The 13,839-nt window shown below is 35.3% G+C and overlaps 1 protein-coding gene across 1 annotated transcript in view; it reads right to left on the reverse strand.

Annotated features, from left to right (window-relative positions):
- Positions 1–4,651: 4,651 nt before the first annotated feature.
- PCM1 (pericentriolar material 1) overlaps positions 4,652–13,839 on the reverse strand; it is a gene marked incomplete at both ends in the record, with an annotated part of 33,516 nt that continues 24,328 nt past the window's right edge. Inside the window, 10 exons of the mRNA XM_079534604.1 lie at positions 4,652–4,677; positions 6,233–6,356; positions 6,473–6,565; positions 6,763–7,016; positions 7,707–7,776; positions 8,084–8,232; positions 8,792–8,930; positions 12,461–12,658; positions 12,823–12,957; positions 13,686–13,819. Of these exons, the coding sequence (XP_079390730.1) occupies positions 4,652–4,677; positions 6,233–6,356; positions 6,473–6,565; positions 6,763–7,016; positions 7,707–7,776; positions 8,084–8,232; positions 8,792–8,930; positions 12,461–12,658; positions 12,823–12,957; positions 13,686–13,819 (1,322 nt within the window). The remainder of the gene's footprint in view (positions 4,678–6,232; positions 6,357–6,472; positions 6,566–6,762; positions 7,017–7,706; positions 7,777–8,083; positions 8,233–8,791; positions 8,931–12,460; positions 12,659–12,822; positions 12,958–13,685; positions 13,820–13,839) is intronic.

Here is a 13,839-nt window from a genome sequence, read left to right on the forward strand (position 1 = left end):
ATACTATTGCACTGAATATACATAGAATGTATAGAATGGGTAAAGTTTTCTTTTGGATTAAGACAAAGTTAGCTTGATCATTTAACTCAGGATCTTAAATTCATAACAGATGAATTATGCTTTGTTTGAATGCCTTTTGTTAGCAAGAAATATCACCTGTAGGAGGTAGCTACAGTTCAAAACACTAGCACTGCAGAAAAAGAGCCCAAAGTTACTACGGGTTTTCTGTTGTTTTAGTGCTTAGACTTTTTGTGAATGCTTTAATCAGTAATTTTGGAGCATAAATAATTCCAAAATGCAACTGAATATTGTGATCTGATTAAAATAAAATTTCAAAAGCATTGTCATAATCTATTTGAAAAAAAAAAAAAAAAAAAAAAAGTCATTGTACCTGTATGGGAACAATTGATCACAGCCTGAACCTCTGATTGACCACCTGTGGCAAGCAATGAGTCAGCTACAGTAGCACAGGTGAAGGCAATTCACCTGTGTGATGGAAGGTGTGGAGTCTGGCTCCATCTTTCCTAGACCTCATTTAAGTGCTGACTGCCACTGAGGAAGGATCTCTTTCTGGAGATTGCTCCTCATGGAGTTTATTGTGAGCCTACAACATTAGTGAGCGTTTTTCATTTATTATCTTACCACTGTGATAATCCTACTTAGCCTAACCTCTGTACACCTATTGATTGTACAGTAGCTTCCTCCTAGAATTTGCAAAAGTGAATCAAATTCTAATAGGGTTTGGTTTCACTCTGTATCAGTACATTCTCCTAAATATTGGCTTGCAAGCCATTCTCTATGCAATAGTAATATCTCTCAGTTCAAAGAGCTGCTACTAAATTTTGTTAGCAGTAGAAGAAAAATCAGTTCTGTATGTTAACTTTCATCTTAAAAGTTACAAAATGAAAAAAAAAACCCTAAAAATGCTTTTCACTTATTGTTCCATACAGCTATTCCTCAGGGGATAACAGCACAATGAAATTCAGAATTGTGAACAGTTTCAAAAAATATCTGTTCCCATTTCAATGTTATTTCATTACAGAATGCTGTACAGCAGGCATGAGCTGCAAGACAGCCATTTAGCCCCAACAGTTGCCTTTCACACTTTTTTCCCCCCTCAAGATGCCTAAAATAGATAATGTACTGTAATATTCATTTGGTCCAGATTGCTATGCAAGCAGTTTATCAAGCTGAAATTTCCATTCATACTCTTCTGCACTCATTTTAAGTGAGATTCTTTCTAATACTACTGGAAAGAAAGACATTCTACTTGACTGGTACTACATAAGAGTAGAAGCATTGGTATCAGAGTATAAGATACAGCTTAATTTCTTTGGCAAATATACTATTTTAGCAAGGAATAATTAAAGTAGAATATGAGAGTACAAACTTCCAAGAGAGGAACCTGTTTGAACATCAGGAAATACTTCCTCACTCTGTTGATGACTGAGTGCTGGTTCCCTATAGGTTGTAATGTCTCCTGAGTTGTAGATTTCAAAGTTGGCTGCATGAGGTCCTGCGCAAGAGGCTCCAAGTGGCCCTGCTTAAGCAAAAGGGTTGGACAAAGTCATCTCCAAAGATACCTTCTAACTTCGTTTATTCTAGGATTCTGTGAAGAGAGAAAGTGTGAACAAAGGAATATCAAAAGTAGATGGATTAGTATGAAGAGAATTTAACTTACAGTGTCAGAGGTAGAAGAATGGCAGAGGCTTCACTTGTAACAGAGTAACTCATCCACTATTGAAGAAAACTTTCAATAGTGGACGAGTTACTCTATGACAAGAATTTCTTGTTTGAAAACAGTGAGTGTCAATTCTTTCTCCTGTCTTGTGTCTCATTAACTGGGGCAGTTAGCCTGAGGTACAGCCTATGCATTACAGTACTAGTGCTCTGAACTGGAACACAATTACAAGGGCAGTTTCAATTCTTATTAGGCTACTTTAATCAACAACAAAAACCCTTAAACCCTCAATCCTATCAAATTACTAGCAAAAACTAAGGCAAAAAATGCTGCCTCTATGTAGAAGTCTGCCATGGAATACTTTGTACTTCAAATTAAGATTTTGTAACCAAGATTTCCTTAAGCAATTACAACTCACAGAGCAAACACGATAATACAATTGACTCTGGCAAAGCTATACAGAAGAAGTCACTCTCACATCTCTAATCAGCATACAATAAAGAGAAGAACTTTTCACTAATATTTTTTATGGTTGGTTACTATTGCCATTTTCTTCCCCTCAACACATCATCTTCCTGATGCTTATCACTATTATCAACTTCATTTTCACAATTAAAAACAATTCCTCATTTTCTTCCATGGATTTTGAAACAGAACATTCAATCCTGAAGTTGCAATTAAAGGCTTCACCTACACTGTGCACTATCAGCTTTTTTTATTGCTTCTGAAGCTGTTAGAGCAAGACTGCCTACAAGGAGCTATCCTGAGTACAAGGTCTTTTATTTTTAACACCATGAAAGATTGTTCCCTGCTATGCCCACCTGCAGCAGTGGTATCATTCCTGCTGGTGTGACAAGGAGATGTGTTCCTTCTCTATGAGCATACACTGTTAGCGCTGAATGTATTTACGGTAAGCACTACTCTTTATCTTTTCTCATTCAAAATTATATTTAACCAATCCATCTGTACATCTAGACATCCCTCCTTAGTTTTGACATCTATTACAGTTGACCACCCTTCCTGCAGGATAATTTTCTGCTTCAACATCAATTGTAATTGCAATTTTATCTAATGCTGCCAAGCATTGCCTCATTTTCTAAAGTCACAATGGATTTTATGCACACTTTCTCAATTGCAATTTGATCCCTCATCAAAGCAAAGGCAGTGGCCCACTGTACTACCCCTTCGTCTCAGTAAGTGTTGATAATCTTCACAGAATCCAATCACAGGTTTTGCTCAAAATTTCATCACCAGAACAGGGCAAATCCATCAAAATGCATTATTCATATATAGCATTATTGAATGCTCACCTTGGAATGGTTTGTGCTCATGATGTTTCCTGAGCTTAACATTTAATGTGTAAACAATATTTTGCCAAAATAAGATTACGTCCTTTTTTAGGTTTACCGATTCTGGTGTTCGTTTAGTGATTAAAAGCTTTCATTTTGTTTCATTTTCACTAGCTTGCTATGTGACTGTACTTCCCTTGTCCTCTACATGCAGCATCACAGTGACTTTAAAGCCTGCATGGTAACTAAATTGTCTTTAAACCTTTTAATATGTATAATTTTGCTTTCTAAATTGTCTTTAAACCTTTTAATATGTATAATTTTGCTTTTACAATCACCTCTTATCTCTGATCTGCCACTTAAAAATCCATTCATAAAAGCTGAGGCTCAGAATCAAAAAATAATAAAAAGGGAAATCACAGTAGAATCACACTCATTTTATTCAAACTTCATTCTACTTTGTGTATATTGAACCTTCACTACTACTAAAATGTCTTCCATACAGTATAGCCATACTGAATACTAACCAAAAAGGAAGCAAATTCTGAACTTAAGGTAATCATTACTTTTTTGACTGCCTTGAAAACAGTCTTGTCCTAACAAATGGCGAACTGGATCACTACACTGCCAGTAGATAAACTATTTCTAGCTCAACTTTATGACTTCCTCTTACTAGGAATTCTGATAAAAGTAGGAATATGAAAGAGCAAATAACATTTTTATTCTGACGTAGTTTTCAATCTACTTTTCTATAACCCTATTTCTGCCTTTGCCATGACTGTATTAGGTGCCAACTTAAACTCTTTTTTTGTTATTAATTTTTTTTAAATACACGGTAACTTCAATAGTAATTTTCTATACGTCTTCCTTTTTACAACCAAAACCATTCACAAAGTTAAATACTTAAAGAAAAAATTCTACAGGTATTCACTTACAGCAATTTTAAGTGCCACATGTGAAAGGATATTAAAATTTTCAGCCAAGTTTATCCTGTTTCATATTGAAAAGAAAATAATAAAGAACTAGAAATAATAAAATAAAAAAATAGATGTTTTCTGCAATTAACAACAAAGCAAGGTATCTACTTCGCCTCCAACAAATGTGCTGACAGATATTAATTCCACAGGCCATGAACGAGAGTAATTTTTACAGGCCAGCTATACTTAGGCTATAAGGCAAGGAGGAGACACAGACTTTTACATGTCACACTCGTAGAAGATTGAGAAGCTGTGAGACAAGAGTTTCTTCTCACAGGAAAACTAACAGCGTTTCTCTGAACAGGACCAGCAAACTATAAACACACCAACACTTAGGTCAGTTAGCTTCCAACAACTCCTCATAACATTTTATAAGCCTGAGGAAATTTTTCCAAAAGACAAATTTACAGACAAGTCCAAACTTTATTTAAAACTACAATTTTGAACAAATTTTTAAAATTACTGAACAAGTCACAATAAAAAAGATTAAGACAGAAAAAGAACAGTGCAGCAAAACTGAATAAAAGAAGATTCAGTTCCAGCTGTTCAAACTGCCACAGGCAGAAGTTAGCCTACTATTCTAAGAGGCAGCATGTCAAAAACTATTTTACATTTTTATACACTTTCAGAATTTGTGAAATTAGTGCTGATTTTCCATATGCATTTGTATAGAGTTCACATATGCAGGTATCTTCAGATTATTCTCATGCACTTTGAGCTCCAAAAGTTTCTGTAAAATAAAGAATATACTCATTATTGTCTAGTAGCTAACAAAGCATCAGACAGAACCCTAACCACACTTCAACTCAATAAAGAATATGATCAATAATGGATACTTACAAGAAATATTTATCCTCGCCTCTTCTCCACAAGTACTTTAAATCATGGCCTACTTAAAGAAAAGCTAGATATATCCCACTTACACAGATGAACACTGTCTTAGTCGCTAGCTACAGATTTTCTGTGGCACAGCATTTTTATCCAGACTGTACCTACATCAGGCTTCCGCATTCATATTCACCAGATTGAGAAGATGGACTTCTGCTAGCACACTCATGACAAGCAAAATGGTGATAGGCAGTGTATGAAACGCAAGATGCTTCTTCGCATTATCTTGGAAGATTCTATGCTGTCACTACAACTGCAGTGGAGAAATGCTTTCGTCAGCTTATGTTGTTTGAGGAATTGGGATTAGCATGGAGGCCTTGGCTTCTCTGACGTGGATAAGCCTGCACTGGATGTTGCACCTGTATCAGGTGTGCCATCACTATAGGCAACCAAGAACTGGACAGTGTATATAATATATATGTATATAGACACACACACTCCACAAAAATATGTGCATGTTTTTCCCTTTTTGTGTTTCCCTTCAGCCTGCAATCAACAGAGAGAGAATCTGCACCCCAACCCTCTACTGCTGCTGACCAGACTCATGGAACATTGTGACACTGTGATGATCTTTGCATTCCTATAACAAACCCTTACTTTTGTTTTCTAATCTTTTTATTATTGTTTTCTTCACCCCACTCCCTATCCCAGCTCTACATAACTGAAACTTTCATAATAATAAACTGGCTAGGCAAATATTTTACTCTTCTCTGAGACTTACATCAGGTATCCATAAATCACAAGTCATCTCACCTCTGATAATTGGAACAATACCATGACATTTCACAACATCAGTATCCTATCAAACCATAAATAAATTGACTTACATTACCATAAAGTTTTTGTACCTGCAGAAGTTGTTTCATGAAAATGACAATGAAAATATTTACTGTCATCATACACATCAAGAGTTTTTCTAATTTGCAGTATTCCTTATAACAGAAATCATTTTGTTTTTCCCAAAGAGAGATTCTGCTATTCTGTAAACTCAGTAGAACTTCTGTATTACAAAAAACACTGAACAATCTGCCAACAAGTTATATTGAGCATTACTGAATTAGAAAATAGCAATTAAAATGTAAAATATTAAAACAAGCTTATAACAAGAAATGTAAACGTTGATTTATAAGTTTTAAAACACTTCAGTTACACTATGCAATTTAAATGTTAACTTTTATGATGTTTAGTCAAAGAATCTAACAGGAATGTATACAAGGGACAACGAAGGCAAAATCTGTTCATACCAATAGATTGTTTTCTAATGTGTAATGATAAAAAAAAAATATCAGCACCACAGTGATTTCTATCTTTAGTCAGCAATAATAAGATATGTAAACTCTAAGGGTGTTTAAAATGTCTTCCCAACACGTGGAGATGATTTAGAAAATAATCCTTACCTGGTTCTTTCAGAGTTTGGGCATCTCCAACTAATTCTCGATCTTGCTGCCCACCTCCATCCAATAATTCATCAGACAAGCTGTTGGTTTGGGCCTCTGATGCTATTTTCTTCAATAAATCTGCCTTTATAACAGGTAAAACAAAACTCAGTTCTGCCTAATTCTTTTCGCTGTCCTGATAAGTAAGATATTTAGGGCACGCACTTCTAAATAATAACCCAACAAAACTCAGCAAAATACCTCTGAATAGACTGCAAGTTTAAGGGGCAAGTCTTCAACTTTCACGAAGTCATCTTCATCAGATTTTTGACTTATATTTCCAGAACCAGCTTCCTGTTAATAAAAATAGTGACATTTAGTGCCACTGTTTTATTTTTACTCAAAGTAAAGATTTTTAAACACTAAGTAGTGCATCAAACAGAAACACATACATTAAATTTGTAGAATTAAAATGTACAAGATTGAAAACCACAAATACTGAAATATGAAAAAAAGTTCTTTTAGATGCACGTCAACTGAAATATACTCACATATTCATTCACTAACACAGGCGACTCTGTGTCAGGACTGCCAGCCATGGAGCTTTCTGAACTTCCAGCAGAGGACTTGTTTACTACACATGCTGCATCTAGCATTTGTGTTTCATTTTCTGGTAAAGATGAGCTTGATTCGTCCGCGTTCATACTGGCTGCTATAAACGATTCTGGAGCATTCACTGCTAAAGGTGGCGTGTTCTCCACCACATTGAGGTAATGAGGTAAAATTGTAGCTGCATCTTGTTCACCTGAAGCCACAGTTAAGTTTAAATTTAAAGTTTTATTTTTAATGTTTAGAGACACTAAAATATTCTGAGCATGCAAAATTACATTTTTTCTTAAATCATGATTCACAGTTACAAATGAGCAATGAAGGTGAACTATACTAGTATTTTCAACAGCAAGACAGAGTGAAAGGAAGCAGTAACAACAGAAGAAACATCCATACAACCTGGCTGCAATGGTCTTGACAGAAAATAATTTTTTAGTTCTTATTCAGGTACATCTCAGAATAAATCTTTAAACTATAAACTTATTTCAACTGCTAGTAAATGGTAGAAAAAACCAGCACCAGAAAAATCCAAACATCAAAATACTACAGACAAATTACTCAACTACAATTGTGCGTCAGTGGCTGCAACAATTATCTGAAATTCATGCTAGCGTCAAACATCAAATATAACACACTTATGTACTTAAGATTACTTCAGGCTTCCTCTTCAGAAGGTTTACTGTGTCTGTATCAACACAGACGTATCTACTTAAATGACACTGTTCCATAAAAAAAAAAAAAAAAACCAACAAAGCCTAGTAAATTCAGGCAAGTTTCATCATCTTCCTCTTAGTTCCATATATCAGACACTGTCTGAGATAATTCTCAGAGTATGCAAATTCATATGGAAGTGTTAATCTCTCAATTAGCTTCATACTGGTCTTACCTTTAACAGATTGTTGTTCAGATGACAAAATATCACTGCCTTTTGACTTATTCAGTTCCTGGCTTGAAGTCTATTGGGGAAGGTGAAAATGACTTAGAACAAATTTTACTGATCGATTATCATAGTTTATTGTCTAACGCACTCTTCTTTGCTAGAAACACCCGTTCCATGTTTTTGTCTTAACTAGTATTAAAAACGTGCACATATTTCACAGTATTCACATGCAAATATATGCTATGAGTATTTACATATGAAATACATCCATATAAAACAATAACGAAATCAGTGCAACAAGAAAAAAGATTTATATGAAGATATTTTTCTGAAAAGTTATGCAATGGCTTAGGTTTCTTCTGTGTTTACAACCCTGGCGATACCTGTTCATTTTCAGTTGCTGTTTCATTGCTCGCTTGTAACGATGTCTGCACATCAACAGGTCCTTCCTCAAATTCTATTTCTTCGTCTTCATTCTCATCTTCTCCACTGCCATAATTAGTGAGAGCTTGGGTTTCTGCTTTTGATAAACCTAAGGGTAAATAAGCATAAAACCATCTTCATCCTGTAATTACGTACCGATCTAACTCATTCAATTTTCTCGGTAAGAACTCTCACTGATACATCTGACAGAGTAAGATGGCTGCAAATCCAAACCCATTTTGAGATTTACCACACTGACTAGTTCTTATTTCAAAGTATTCTTTCATATTATTATAGTGATGATACACTTTAAAGATCCAAACGATCTGTACAAGCCATGTTGCCAAAAAATCACTCACTACTGTGTTAGGGTGTTAGTTATTAAACAAATTATTGTGAAGAATGAAAATATAAGGGAAACCAAACCATGAGCTGTTGTTCTCAGATCTACTAATTACAAAGAGCAGAAGCTCCTCTAGTTGAAACATCTAACTCTTAACAAGATATTAATAAATACAGTTCTGGAGAATTTCTACTGGAAGAGATCTGTCTAGAAAATTTGTGACAGAAGCTGTTACTAAGAAGTGCTTAACAAAAATTCTGTTGTAAAATTAGTTGGTTAAAGCTGTGGTGAAAGCACTGAATAATGAGCCATAGAAAACACTTACTTATTGCCACTGGGCCACTCTCACTTTCTTCATCTTCCTCTTGGTCAGAAGCATCAGACTTGATGCTTTCAGGAACTTCATTACCATCATACGTTTCTAAGCCCTGTACTGGTTTGACAATTTCAGTCTCATCCTTGTCCTAGGAAAACAAGGAACACTGTGCAATTTCATGTTTGTTTATCTAAAGATTAAGTTATGGTTCCTGCCCTAAAGAGCAACCTCTTTTTCCCCTCAAAAATAATAATAAAAAAAATCTACTGACTAAAAGCTACTGTTTAAGGACAGATAGCCATGAAACAAGTATCACAGAGCCACTTCAGAAACAGCATCAGATCGTACTGTGACAGTACTGTGCACTTCAGACACACCAGAAGGGATGCAACTGAATTATCAGAAAAGGCTCATATCAATTAACTAGTCTTAAGCATTTTTATTTCAGTCATTAAAAAGAGGAAGAAAGAAACACTGGCATTGTTACCTTCTACTGATTTTCCTCCGCTACTAAAGGGTCTCTAGTAGACATTAGGAATATTCCTAACTACTCATTTTCATTTATTTGACAGCTACCCAGCAGTTCCACTGCTGAATGATTTTTTAAATATCTTGAGTGAGAAAATTTTGTACAAATCTCAAGTAAAGCTTGGAGTTTTGCTCCAAATCTTACAGGAATCTTTTACACAGAAGCAAGCAAAAACAATGATACACAGATTTCCAATTTTACTTACAAAGTAGTATCACAGAAGCTCTAGCTCTAGAAGAAAGCACTTACTCTATGCCCATACAAGTCTGTATATGTACTTATATTCAGTTTGGAGAAGAGGAGGCTTAGGGAAGACCTTATTTGCTCTCTACAACTACCTGAAGCGAGGCTGTAGTGAGGTGGGGGGTCAGCCTCTTCTCCCATGTAACTAGCAATAGGACTAGAGGGAATGGCCTCGAGTTGTGCCAGGAGAGATTCAAGTTGGATGTTAGGAAAAAACTTCTCTGAAAGAGTGGTCAGGCACTGGAACAGGCTGCCCAGGGAGATGGTGGAGTCACCAACTCCAGAGGTGTTCAAGAAATGCTTAGATGTTGTACTGAGGGACATGGTTTAGTGGGAAATATTGGTGATAGGTGGATGGTTAGACTGGATGATGTTTGGTGTTTCTATGATTCTGCAGCCCATACAGGAAAGCTTTCAACACTACTTCATACATCACCTATATCTTATCCTTGGTTGGATACAAATTTGAAATACAACCCCTGCCCCCATACACAATGACTTTAAGTGATTTTTGAAACAAAGAATAAAAGGAAATATTTTAGCTCCTAACATTTGTTAACTTGGAGAACATACAGGCCACTCAGTACCTCAACCACTCTGTGCCATAAGGCACAACAACTCCTTCCTCCTTGAGGTGAAAAAATTACTTGCAAGATTAAAAAAAGAAAATGCTTGCTGCTACAAATAGTTAAGAACCATCTCAGCTCACTGTCCTTGCTACTTAAAGAATAAAGGAATAACTAAATTCTCAATGCGTTGAGTTGAGAATAGGGGGAACAGCCCCAGACCAAATCCTAAAAGAAAACTTTCATAGCTGTTTTATAATATAGAAAAAAGAATACTAGTAAAGAAAGCTCCTAGCCTAAAGCTAATAAGAAAGAACACAAATCACTCCAGTTGCACAGCATTCAATATTAACTTTGCTCTTTTTAGACGTTCAAACTATCACTTTTAAAGTAAAAGTCATTCTACACAAAAGTTCAATTAGCAGTATTAAGGATGCTTATCTGTCTTTATTGATCTCAATGCACTTGTTGAAAGATAAGAAGATAATATTTTATGAGAAATGCATCAGTCTTTACACTGGCAATAACTAAGGAGACAATATACAAGTTATGCTTACTAAGGCATACAACAGAGTAACTGGTGAAGGCAGATTTTTTTTTGGTAGTCATTTTCCATACTGGCAACTCAATTAAACAAAGGAAGTTCATTTACTTCATTGAAGTAAACCACTGAAAATATCATAAAGAAGATAAAAACCAAGATGCTTTATAAATTCATAAACACTAAGAAATTGATTGCTTACAGCTACTGGATTTGTATGACAGAAAACACTAAGTGAACTGTGAAATTATCTGAGGAATAAAATACAGTTTAGAAGCATAAACATACTTTGTCCTCATCGATATCTTCAGTAAATGAACAAACATCCACCTGGAGACCTTTTTCTGCCTAGAAGAAATACAAACTGTCTTCAATTCTAGACTGAAGTAACTTAGAAAAATATTGAACCAAACTAAGGCTTCCTGGAAGACTGCCAGAAATTCCAGTCTTACCAAGAACTGCTATGTCAAAACAGTGGAAAGCAACAAGGAATTCTATATTATGAGATGTTTACACAGACATCTTCTCAATTTAAGAGTCACAAAACATTATAAGCATGCTTGGCCTTTTTAAAAAATAAAAAATAATAGAAAAAGAATGTTTACACAGGCTGTTTCTGCAGTCTGTGGTTAAATCATAATTAAGCTATGGAATTAAATACGCCAACTCTGATCAAGACAGCCAGCTATGTTTTTAAGCATTGAATCTAAAACCAGTTACTTCGCAGGATTCAAGACAGCCACAAAATAGAGCAAAACCAGATGTGCCTCAGTCAGGATCCTGGATCTGAAAACTCTGAAAAACTGTACAGAGGTATTTACGTGGATCTGTACAGAACAGCCAGGACTGCCAGTTCTGGCTCATCTCTGGCTCCACTGAATCTGAATTACAACAGCAACACAAGCACTGACCATAATTCCAATTCAGGAGAATAAAATAAATGCCAGATCTAAGTTGCCTCCGTGCATTCTTATGGCACGGGGCAAACCAATCCTTCATCTAACAAAGCAACAATCCACATAACGTAGGAAATCATACCCAAATCCCTCTCGATTCAGAGCATCTCTATAGACTTCCTTAAAGAAGGTAAAGAAGGTCTCCAGGTAGGTACAAGTACTAGTATGTCTAATTTGAAGTATACTTAAGTTTAGCTGATGCTATGCTTTAAACTACTTGGACTTCATAGTTCATGACAGATTCACATTATCTACTGTTGACTTGAGGGATTTTTATTTGTGTTTCTAAAAGAAGGCTTAAAGGACACGTGAGTCATAACTATACTACGAAATAAGAAACAGTGAGATACTGATTTAATTAAATGCTACACTAACACGATCTGTTTGAGTGCTTCCTTTGTAAACAGTTCACATAACTCAAAATGAGTTCCTAAAAACTGCTAGCTAAAACAGATGGTATGAAAACTACTCCAAGGGAAGCTGTAGGAAGAGATGGAGAGATGATGAATTGGTACATTCGTATGCTAAAATACTTAATTTGACTACTTGGTGACAGATGTTAATACTATTCCATGGCTGGATGTGCACATATACAATTTCCCTTCAATCAAAGTCTACACACATGTGGCAGACAGCAACTGTAATACAGGAAATCTCCCTTAAAGTGGAAAACAGTTCATGTTTCTACACAATCAATACTATGACTACACAGAAGTGATTTGTAAAAGCAAATAACCACCACTCCTCATATACAAAGTTTGGGAAACAGACATTTAAGAAATTTAGAAAAGCCAAACTAAAAAGAAAAAAAAAAAAAAAAAAAAGGAAAGAAAGAAGACAAACCTCTTTAGCATAAGACTGCATCTCTTCGGCAGTTTCTATTTTGCGTTTACACCTCTGCTTTACAGAAATACTGTTACTGTCCAAGTCTTGCATGAGTTTAAAAAAGGCTAATTCATTAAATAATACTTCAGAAATCTCCACAAGAAGATCTTCCCCACAATCTTTTAATTTTCTACCAGCAAATTTTGCCAGGGAATCCTGCAAAAAGAAATGAATCTTCAGTTTCTGAAACAAGCTTTCACACTTCAAACACTAACTACTTGTCATACTGTTAGTAACTCTGAAAATCAGTTTAGTATATAATAGTTTGTAATCTTGTTTAAACAATTTGGTACCATAAACGCCAACTGAAAACTACTAACCTGAAGAATACTGCCAAGTTGCTTATGAAAGAACTTGACAAATTCTTTACTTTCATCATTCTGTTGTGTAAGAGTCAAGACCATACGTCTTACTGATGTCAGTAACTGAGAAGAACATACTTCATCCATGTGTTCCTAAAAAAGTATTACAGAACGAGCTTTGTTAACACTTTAAGAAGTTAATCATCTCAAATACTGAGATATTTTAAACACCAAAAAGATGAAAATCAACAATTTGGCTGTTTTTCAAAAGTATTTCAAGTCACATCATGTGCAACAGGCTGAGTTAAAATTACCAGTTCACCTGAGCAAGTATTTCAGAAATACATTTCCAAATATTTCTATTCAATTGGGTCAGCTACAAACAAAAATCTCTGTTCACGAGACAAAAGTCCACCAGCCCTGTGCAATCGAGAAGCCTTACCATTTCCTTCACTGGAATATTTAATCCTTATTTCCTTGTCAGAAATGTCTGTAACTCAGTATACATTGGCAGCTGTTGCTAAGATATGAGTTATCCATTTCATACAGAAGTAGAAATTTGAAAGATATTTGATGGTAACCACATATCCAAGTAGTAACAACTTTTATTTATTTATAAACTTGTTCAAACATAAATCCAGTGTTTTGGTCCTGCCTTTCAAAAACTGAAATATATCCACATGGGTACAAAAAGGAAGCAAAGATACCTGCTTTAGAACACACTAGACAAAACATTAACATTTAAAAGCTACTTTTATTGTCTTAAAACATGGAAAGGCTATCACATTTTCTACTAATTCAATGTAAACAACAGTATTCTATGCAAGTGTGCAGCTCCTCTTCCTATTTTTCTAGTACACACTACTGCAAACAGTTCTTACCTTCAGAAAAGGAATGACCTCTTTCATAATTGCTTTAATCTGCCGGTCAAGCTGCTGAGTGTCGATGCGAGGACATGGGACAGCAGAAACATCACTTGACTGTGGCACAGAAAGACATTCACTCGTGCTGGGACCTCATTTAAAAAAAAAAAGT

Source organism: Tetrao urogallus, assembly GCF_951394365.1.
Source record: "Tetrao urogallus genome assembly, chromosome: 4".
NCBI lineage: Eukaryota > Metazoa > Chordata > Aves > Galliformes > Phasianidae > Tetrao > Tetrao urogallus.